The following is a 9,807-nucleotide window of genomic DNA, read 5'->3' as shown; positions in this document are numbered from 1 at the left end:
GGTTTCTAGATCCCAAGTTTATTGTTTGATTATAGAAGTCAAATGCTTGAATAAATTGATTCGGTGTAAATTTATAATTGAATTAACACTTGGACCTGATCATATATATATATATATATATTCAAATCTGATCAGTTTTTTTTTTTTTTTCTTTTTTCTTTTAGAGGAAAATCTGACCAGTTGACAACGTTAACAATTAAAAATAGTAATAATCTATTTATTGCTATATGATCTTTGGATAATTCAAATTCTATATATATATGTGTGTGTTTTTTAATTTTAATTTTAAATTCATTCAATATGAGGAAGAAAAATTCAAAACATACGTTTAGGCTTAACAATTGACATGATGATCCCCCCCCCCCCCCCCCCCCCCCAAAAAAAAACAAAAAAAAAAAAAAAGTAACATGATGCTTACTTTATGGATAACTCAAAACTATATATATATATATATATATATACATGGAGTGGCTAAGTATTGCAAATATATTCATATTAAAAAAAGTATTGCAAATATATTTGTAAATTCATTGGCAAAAAAATGAATATATATAAAAGGTTTTAAATAATAAATAAGGAGAGAGAAACAAAATTGCTATTAATTAAGTGAATAAGGTGTAAGTCAATTAGCATTTAATGCTATTTTTTTTAATCATTAGATCTGTAGGGTCTGTTTTTGTTGCCCAAGCCCAAAGGATATGGGTTAAAGGCCCAACGAACCTAGAACAATGAATTTGTAGAGAGTGGATCGAAGGTTTAGGCGCTGGCCAGCGTTCACGAAGCATGAACTTCTTTCTCTTTTATTGAAAAAAAATATTTAGAACAGTTTACAACTGGGGGATTCTCCTCGGCCCATGGCCGAGGAGGCTTTTCTCCCTTTTTTTTCTCCTCCTTTACATTTTGCTCCCCCTCTTATATATCTCCCTCTTCCTCCTCTTGTTGGTCATCTATTGGCCTTCCACCTGACCGTCTATCCTATCAAAGGTCATATCCGTGCTCAAGTGGTTCACCCCGATCGATGTTGCCTGCCAAGGGTTACATCCTCATTAATGCGGCCAGAAGGGTTAGGTGAGCGTATTCAATGCCGAGGTGACAGTTCGCCCAGGGCTTGCCCCTTCTTCGTACTGAGGTCTCGGACGACCGAGGATGGGGTCATCCTCGGACCCATCATGCGTCCTCGGCGTGAGCCATTTGGGCCTGGGTTGAAGTGGGCCGAGGCCACCCGATTTTCTGGCCCCACAATAGCCCCTCAAAATCTTGCTGCACGCATCCTCGGGCGGGGAGAAGGATTTTGACATCCTCGGCCTTATCCCCCCCCACCCTCGTCAGTGCTGGGGTCCATTCACCTGCCAAAGACACGTCGCTGACGTTTCGGAGCACGTAACGTGCCATCATTAAATTCAGGCGGCTCTGTGTGTCCACGTCTAATGAGGCGTTACCCATCCAACGATGGAGATTCGTCTTGCATTTATGGGCGGGAAAACCCGCATGGTTCCTCGAATTGGGTATAAATACCTGTACGAACCGCTTCTCCTGTTCCTCATTTATAGTTAAGAATATTCGTGCGCCCCTCCTGAGTTCAGCCACACCCTCACTAGCACCTCCAGCACAAAAGCCTGTCCGAGGAGCCCGGTTCAAAAGTTGATGAAAATAGAAGAGAAATTCTTTGACCAAGAAATTTCCTTCTTGTTTTTTGGATTAAAACATGTGTCAAAACCAAGCGATATTCTTTGACCAAGTAATAATAGAACTATCGAAGAAGAAGTCGGTCAAAAAAAAAAAAAAAAACTATCGAAGAAGGACCTTGTTTTATATACGCGTAAAAGAATGCAAAACCTTTTTTTTTTTGGTATTTTTTTTTTTTTGAGGACCTTGGTATATTTATTTTTTGGGTATATACTTCTTTTATTCAATCACTTATCACGAAATCTCAAATTCACAATCCATCAATAATGTTTTTTTGTACGTGGATAAAAATTGTCTTGAATCTTTACACGTTAATTAATGGACTTATTGGCTTACGTTACGGGGCATCTGCATAATAACATATTAAATGAGTTCTCAATATCATTTTGGGATCTTTGTAAATGTATAATTGCGTTTCCTCTTTACTCATCTCTTTAAAAAAATAATAAAATAAAAAATAAAAAGAGTTTCCTTACTCTCTCTCTATCACTCATCCAAATCCTTCCAAAAAAGTATTTTATCGTCCAAATTTTTTTTTTTTTAATAAAATGAGGGATGGAGATTCGAATCTATATTCTTCTTATAAACAATATCATTGAATTATAAGACTCTCAATTGCAAATTCATATTTTTACTCACCTCTCAATCGTGTAAAAAATAAATAAATAACATGAGCATGTGAAAAAGTATGAGAAAAAATCAATAATTTTGTCCTTATAACAAAATAAACCTCAACTTTTATATTTTGTCATTTTAAACCCCAAACATTATAAGTGTTCATATATGTTAAAAATCACTAATTTTGTGAAGAAATTTTTTATTAGTTGTAATAAGAATAAGTCATTACATCTCTCTCTCTCTCTCTCTCTCTCTCTCTCTCTCTCTCNTGTGTGTAACAGTGCAAGTAATATATATATGTGCAATTAGGGAAGGCACAAAGATACATGTGTGTGCATTTTTATAATTTCTGACATCAATCAACTAAATTTTAAGGCATTTGAAACTTTATAGATTATTAAATTTGTTCAAGTTGCAAGAAAGTAGAAATATGTTGATCAATGCACGTGTGAGGAAAAAAAAATGAATTAGGTTTTGGAGAAAGAAACAATTGGAAAATATATCGAGTCTCTTTTAGTAGATTGTGTAATATGGGGTTCTTTGTCTCTCTCTGTTTTTTTTGGTGTTATAAAGCATTTTTAATCAGAAAAAAAAAATGGAAAATATATGATGGGTGATGCTAGTGTGAGTTTGGTAAGCCAAAAAAAAAAAAAAAAAGCTAGTTTTCTTTTGTGTGTGTGGATTTTTTGAGCTATCTTGGTCACACACCAAAATAAACTTTCTCCCTCTCATTTTCTACCAGGCTTCTTAGCAAAGCCCATCCAAAATCCAAATGCACTTAAGAGGGATACAAATAGCCTTGTTATTATAAAAAATAACATGGCTATTTATGATTACGGCAAGTGTAATGTGCTCCATACATCATATTCAACATGGATGAATCAATATAGCATGTTAGAATTCACAATTTTTAACTCTTTATATATTACTTGCACTGTTACACACACCTGTACAGGCGCGTAGAGTAGAATGAGAATCTACATAGGATTATACATCAAAAAGAAATTTATGTAAGAAATGATAGCAGATTATTATTAAATTAAGAATGAGAGAGAGAGAGAGAGAGAAAACAGTGTACCAAACCTAACCGTTAATTAAGTGGGGAATACTTGCTGTCAATGTAGTCTTCCCATTGAAGTAAAGTTAGTTGAAGTTGGCCACATTGAGTGAGAAAGTGGCCACCATACTCTCTCTTTCTCTTTCCTTCTCATCATTATGATTATGAAACCAAAAGAAAAAAAAAAAAAAATTATAAATCCTACAAAAGGTGAAAGGTAGCAAAGGAAAGAAAAGTAAATTCATACAAGCAAGAGAACCTGATTCAAAGGTCTAGAGAGAGAAAAACACACACACACACACATACACAGCTAAAAGAAAGACAGAGAAACAAAACAAAACAAAAACTCTGTTAAAAAGCTATGAGGAAAAGAAACATGTGGTATTGGAAGGCTGAGGGAGGTTAGTGAGAGAGAGAGGGAGAGAGAGAGAGAGAGAGAGAGAAACTGAAACCCTTCTCTGGTTTGTTCTTCCTTTTGGTTTAAAACAGCTTTTTGAAGGGTCTTTGGAGGTTGGAAGGTTTAGCTAAGGTACACACATATGTATGATCTTATCTTAATTATGTTTGTGTATGGAATTTTGGGTTCTGTTAGTTATGTTATTTAATGATCAAAGATATAATCTTTTGGAGAAATTTATAAAAAAAAGAGCAAAATTTTTTTTGAAAGGTGGGCTGTTTCTGTTATGGAGATTGGAAGTCATATGTTAGTTTTAAGGTAATATTCTTACTGAATTCCTTGTTTTTATGGATCTCTTTGCTCTCTGAAATGTCAGATGTCGTTTACTTGAAGAATTTATTGTCTTTATCCTGTTAAAATTAATTTTCTTTATCAACAACTAACTGATTTTGCACCTTAAAAAAAAATCTCTCTCTCTCTCTCTCTCTCTCTCTCTTTCTCTGGCTGAAATTATTCTTGGAAATTAAGTTTGTAATACTTAACTGTTTTTTTCTTCATCTTGTGAAAAACTTTAGTTCTCCTGCAGAGAGATGATTCTTCTGCAGAGAAACTGAATTAGCCTTGTGAACGATTTGTTCCCTTTTCTTAATTATTAAAATAAAAAAATAGTATCTTTGTTGTCTGTCTAAGTAGATGATTCTGCTTGTCAGTATGTGTTTGTTGGGACAGTCATGTTAATAAAATTAGTGTTGACAATTAAACGAAGTTGATGTTTTAAACCGTCTGATTGTGTTATATCTTATAAAAAATTATAAAGGGTGTCTTACATAATACAAAATTTAGAATCCGACGGGCTAATTACCTTGTTTTTCCTCCTTTTCTCTCTTCAAAAGAACTACTACTTATCTGATCTTTTGCCCAGTGAGGTGGTCTCCTTGCTAATCAATGTAAGTTTTTCAGTGTAAAATTTATGTCTTTGGCTAATCTTGTATCAAGTTAATTGTTAAACTAGGTCCTTGAAAATGTCATGCTAATTCTTTAGATTTGTCTCTTGAAAGCCATCCCATATCTTTATATCGTGTATCATTCTGTTTTCCCTTGTTGATTAGACTAAAGGGATTCTAATCACCTCAAAATACTCTAGCTATCTCACATCTCTATGTTTTTCCATGTTGATTAGACTAAAAGGATACTAAGCACCTTGGAATATGGATCATTTTTATTATTATTTAAAATTGTGTAGTTCTTGGAAAGCTTTATGCTGCACTTTTAATATGGTTGTGTCAGTAAGCTGGACGAGCAGTTCAAATTTCATCTGTTCTAGATGTTCTCTGGAAGCCATTTTATTTTGTTGGTTTCAGCCACCTAAAGATGCTATTGCCATATAATTTACGTCCTAATTTTAAAGTCATATTTACATACTTGCATACATGTATACATAGATAAATTCATGAAGATGCATGCATATGTTTTTGGACCTGCATATACTGAATGGTTTGATTTCTCTTCCTCTACAGGGAGAGACAGTAATGCTAGGAACATGGGAAAAAAAGGCAGTTGGTTTTCTGCAATAAAGAGGGTGTTTTTACCCCATTCCAAGGAGAAACTAGCCAATGTAAGTTGATATCTTATGCTGGGGAAGCATCTGAAAAAATGCTTACTGTTTATAATTTAGAAATTTTTTTAACATAAAGATAAATTATACCGATTTTAACACGTTCATAAAATGCTAATTCTTGCAATTGTCCCTTGTATAGATCGTGTAGTATTTTAAAAAGATTAACAAAGAGCACGACATTGGATTGAATAGATTGGCAGAAAAGAATACATGTAGCCGACCTAACTAGCGTGTTGACGATCCATAGCGAATCCAAAATTTTGGGACTTGCTTGGTTGTTGTTACTGTTTAAAAGATCAATAAAGAAAAAAAAAGAAAGGCTGTTGGTGATGCATGATTAAAATTTTACAATACAGTACAAAGTGGTCCAAGTATTTGAGTGCTAGTCATTCTTCATTTTGAGTTGCTTCCCTTGTATATGCAGCCACCGGGTTGTAATATCTCTTCTAGCAAATATTCCCTGGAACAATAATTTTTGTTAAACTTTCATGCTGTTCAATTAGTGTTTCAAAGTACTTTTCTGGATTCAGAGAACTTGCTTCCAGCATGAAAAGTATATCTGATGTATAACTTCTCTTCATTATTATTCCATAACATTGCAGGACCCAGAGAGGAAAAGCACAAAAGACAAGAAAAAGAAGGGTTTAGGAAAATTAAGGCATGCTGAGACCAACTCATTCATTCCCCTCTTTAGGGAGCCGAGCAGCATTGAGAAAATATTTGGGGATTTTGAGAGAGAGCAACAAAAGTTAACTGTTAGGCCTCCCACTCCTCCTGAGCAACCAAGAACGCCACCTTTTGTGCCTCCTAGAGTTGCTTCTCCAAGGGCTCCTTCTCCAAGGGTTGCCTCTCCTAGGGTTGCTTCTCCAAGGGTTGCCTCTCCTAGAGCTACTTCCCCCAGAGCTGCTTCTCCTCGGATTGTTCATCATCACAAGGAGATTAGCTACAGACCAGAACCAACTTTAAGAACCCACCATGCTTCAGCTACTAAGATCCAAGCAGCCTATAGAGGTTATATGGTAAGTGCCCATCTCTTTTAATATCTGGATACTATTAAAGACAATTAGTCAAGGGCTTGTGCCGTCACAGCACATCTAACAAGAAAATATGACAATATGAAGGTAAGATTCAATACAGAATGGAGAGTGCCTAATCCCTTATAGTCATTTTTCTTTGTCTAGTAAGTTATTTCTAGGACCACATATGACAATTCAGATGAATTTCTATTATAAAAATATGTATTTTGAGGTTATGGAGACACTTGATGTCATAGGTAATTGTTTGCCCATATGTCCAAAAGCAAAGCAATCATTAATGCCTCTCTAGAATCATGCACTTCATGTGGTACTATATTTTGGCCACAATTGTTGGTCCATTTTTCTGGAAAAGAAAGTTTAAGGCACAGCATTTTGAGATAGTGGAACTGAACTTTAAGACAGGGCATGTCACTGCTATTTTGACCATAATTTGAATATAGGGGTCTCAAACATGCCCAGTACCCTTTGAGGTTTGCATGAGGAATCAATTGATAGAAGCTTATCTATGTCAGCTCTAGGTAAATAATGTGGGACTGAGTATGCTCTGCATCAGCATTAGACCATAAGCCAACTCACATTATGTGGGACTTGTCATGCAGGCAAGGAGAAGCTTTAGAGCTTTAAAGGGTCTGGTGAGGCTACAAGGAGTGGTGAGAGGACAGAATGTGAAGCGCCAGACGGTGAATGCGATGAAGTACATGCAACTCTTGGTGCGGGTTCAATCTCAAATTCAGTCTCGGAGGATCCAAATGTTAGAAAACCAAGCCAGGCGTCAAGCACAGTTCAGGAATGATAAAGAAGTGGATAGTACCTTTGGCAAATGGAGTCAGGCAGTAAGTTTCCCTTAAGTTTTCCCATGTGTGATTAGCGAATTTGATTAAAGCTATGTGGCCTAATGTTGGTGCATCATAGAAGATTTGATCACTATGTTCAATGGCTCTAATCTGGGTTACAATACATTCAACAATAATTCATTATGCCATATTTATCATAATTGGCCACTTGGCCTGCCCGCTATATAAGCATGGCTTTGGGTCTTTGCCTCTCCAGTTGACAGCTTGATGCATCTTATCTTTTGATTTTCATTTTGGGTGTAATGAAAATGAACTCTGGTCTGTTGGAATCTCACTAACAGACCCAAGGATCATTTGATTTTCTACTTTGGTGCGGTGTCTGTCATTGAATTTTTTTTTATAGTTCTTTTACAAGAAGTAACATTCATAATTGGAGCATTGGTACAGTCTGAGGCAGGTAATGATGACTGGGATGATAGCTTGATAACAAAGGAGGAGAGAGAGGCAAGATTGCAGAGAAAGGTTGAGGCAGTCATCAAGAGAGAAAGAGCTATGGCCTATGCGTATTCACACCAGGTACTTTGTTTACGTTAATGTAGTCCAGCTTGCTTCAATTGCATCATGAGGGACGTTCTCCCCTTGCATAATTGTCTTTTCAATTAAATCCGGCAGTGTCCACCAAGAAGTTCACCTTAGTTGGCATTTATTGTTATTTGTTAAATTACATTGTAGGTACTGAAATTAATAATTTGGCCTTCTTTGCTTCCCATGATGCCGCTAATAACTTTTCATTTTCATTTCTCCCTCTTTCATAGTCTGCATTCCCCATTTCACATATTACATGACATCTTAAGGCCATCTTTCCCATATATGGTCTAGATTCCAGCACATGTATCCCTTTGGTAATTAATAGTTATGATCTTTTTGTTAGGATGTAGTACCTATAGATCTGCATTGAGTTAAGAAGCATATTTGTGCTATTGGTTCTTGAAGGCTATCATGGTAGAGTTAACCCAAAAGACAGTGGCGGAACAATCTTAAGCTTGTCTTGGAGTTAACAAATTTCTGCATCTCACAAAAGTTGTACCTCTGTAAATGCAAACATTATATCACTATTTGACAATTCTTGTTCAGAATCAATGAGTTCAAGAAACATGTTATCTTTGCTTATGAATAAACTTAAGGTTGTAATACTGTTCTAAACGTCAATGTCCATTTACGAACCTTTATAGTTGGCAATGGGCATGAATTATCTATTGATCCAGGCCTAATCCATGAACAACTTCAAAGGATTTAGCTTCCTTGTTTCTCAAAACTAGCTCAAGACTCAAGAGACCAAGTCATTGCAACAATGTTATGCATACTTTTATATCTTAATGTTTGTTTTCTCTATGCCAACAGTTGTGGAAAGCCACTCCTAAATCAACTAACACTCCTCTAGCTGATATCCGATCTGGGGGATTTCCGTGGTGGTGGAACTGGTTGGAACGTCAGCAGCCTCCAGCAAATCCTCCTGAAGGCCAAGCCATGAAGAGCTTTCAAATTACACCTCCAAGACCTGTTTCAGAAATGAAGCCAAGCCCGTGGCCTCAATCAAGCAACCACAAGCAAAATCCTTTTGGCTTTGATATTATGGATACGCCCACACCAAAATCGACAAGATCAACTATAGTCACGTCAGCAAAACTAGCTCGAACACCACCTCCACATAGAAACCCACTAGCCAACAGCTCAAGCATGTCAAAGTATTCAAGACCAAGAGCTAGTGGAGCTAGTAATTCACCCTTTGATCTGCCACTAAAGGATGATGACAGCCTCACGAGTTGCCCACCATTTTCAGTTCCAAACTACATGGTTCCAACAGTTTCAGCCAAAGCCAAAGCAAGAGCTTATAGTAACCCCAAGGAGAGGTTTCCAGGGACTCCAAGCAGTACTGAGTCAAAAAGGAGACTTTCATTCCCTTTGACACAAGGCATTGGGTCTTTCAAGTGGAACAAAGGCTCCTTGTTCTCTAACAAGGATTCTAGCTCTCAAAGGATGTTAGACAAGGACCAGTCACTTCAATCTGTAGGGAATTTGAGTGTGGATTCAACTGTTTCTTTACCTGCTGGGATTGGAAGGAAGCCATTTAACCGATTTGTGTGATTTCTTTTGGTATATTTTTGACCTTTTTTTAAAAAAAAAAAAAATCCATTGTGGTGTTTATTTTCATTGAGTGTATGGTGATAGTTTGATTTATATAATACTGATGTAATATAATAAAGAAACAATAGGAAATGATGGTTTGAATGTAATAGGATTGGGTTTCTAAAAGGTATAATGACATTAATTTCTTAGGATTGCTAAAATCTCAAAATTCTCTCATTGTAATCTCAAAAGGCTTTGATTGTTTCAAATCTAACAGTGTTCACACTTTTTCACATTGTGTTTACACTCTTTCATATCATCATCACATGTAAAATGTGGCATCTTGTGTAAAAGTGTAGACATTGTGTGAAACATTTCACATTTAAGAGTATTAAACAATAATTAGTCAATACTATAGAGTGCTGGTATTCAGTTCAAGAGATGGCTATAAATATCTATAATTATAAAACCAT

At 36.0% G+C, this 9,807-nt stretch overlaps 1 protein-coding gene across 3 annotated transcripts; it reads left to right on the top strand.

Annotated features, from left to right (window-relative positions):
* Positions 1-3,586: 3,586 nt before the first annotated feature.
* On the top strand, positions 3,587-9,627 carry LOC111987895 (protein IQ-DOMAIN 14). 3 transcript variants are annotated; one of them, XM_065766059.1, is made up of 7 exons: positions 3,587-3,890; positions 4,652-4,705; positions 5,276-5,373; positions 5,979-6,395; positions 7,013-7,246; positions 7,655-7,783; positions 8,609-9,627. In XM_065766059.1, exons 3-7 carry the CDS (start codon positions 5,299-5,301, stop codon positions 9,350-9,352), a joined length of 1,599 nt encoding a protein of 532 aa, XP_065622131.1. In that variant the 5' UTR covers positions 3,587-3,890; positions 4,652-4,705; positions 5,276-5,298; the 3' UTR covers positions 9,353-9,627. The 3 variants fall into 3 exon arrangements, with proteins under 3 accessions (XP_065622131.1, XP_023875406.2, XP_023875415.2); XM_024019638.2 differs by lacking the exon at positions 4,652-4,705 and adding an exon at positions 4,029-4,076 and having other exon boundaries at positions 3,588-3,890; XM_024019647.2 differs by lacking the exon at positions 4,652-4,705 and having other exon boundaries at positions 3,588-3,890.
* The last annotated feature ends 180 nt before the right edge of the window (positions 9,628-9,807 follow it).

The sequence above is a fragment of the Quercus suber genome, unplaced genomic scaffold, assembly GCF_002906115.3.
Source record: "Quercus suber isolate HL8 unplaced genomic scaffold, Cork oak 2.0 scaffold_677, whole genome shotgun sequence".
Classification (NCBI taxonomy): domain Eukaryota; kingdom Viridiplantae; phylum Streptophyta; class Magnoliopsida; order Fagales; family Fagaceae; genus Quercus; species Quercus suber.
The sequence above is the reverse complement of the archived record's forward strand: the minus strand, read 5'-3'. Positions and strand labels throughout refer to the sequence as shown.

Coding starts and splice junctions, on each gene's coding strand:
- LOC111987895 (XM_065766059.1), top strand. CDS start 5,299: ATGGGAAAAAAAGGCAGTTGGTTTTCTGCAATAAAGAGGGTGTTTTTA. Junction 5,374..5,978: donor CCAAGGAGAAACTAGCCAAT/GTAAGTTGATAT, acceptor ATAACATTGCAG/GACCCAGAGAGGAAAAGCAC. Junction 7,247..7,654: donor TTGGCAAATGGAGTCAGGCA/GTAAGTTTCCCT, acceptor GCATTGGTACAG/TCTGAGGCAGGTAATGATGA.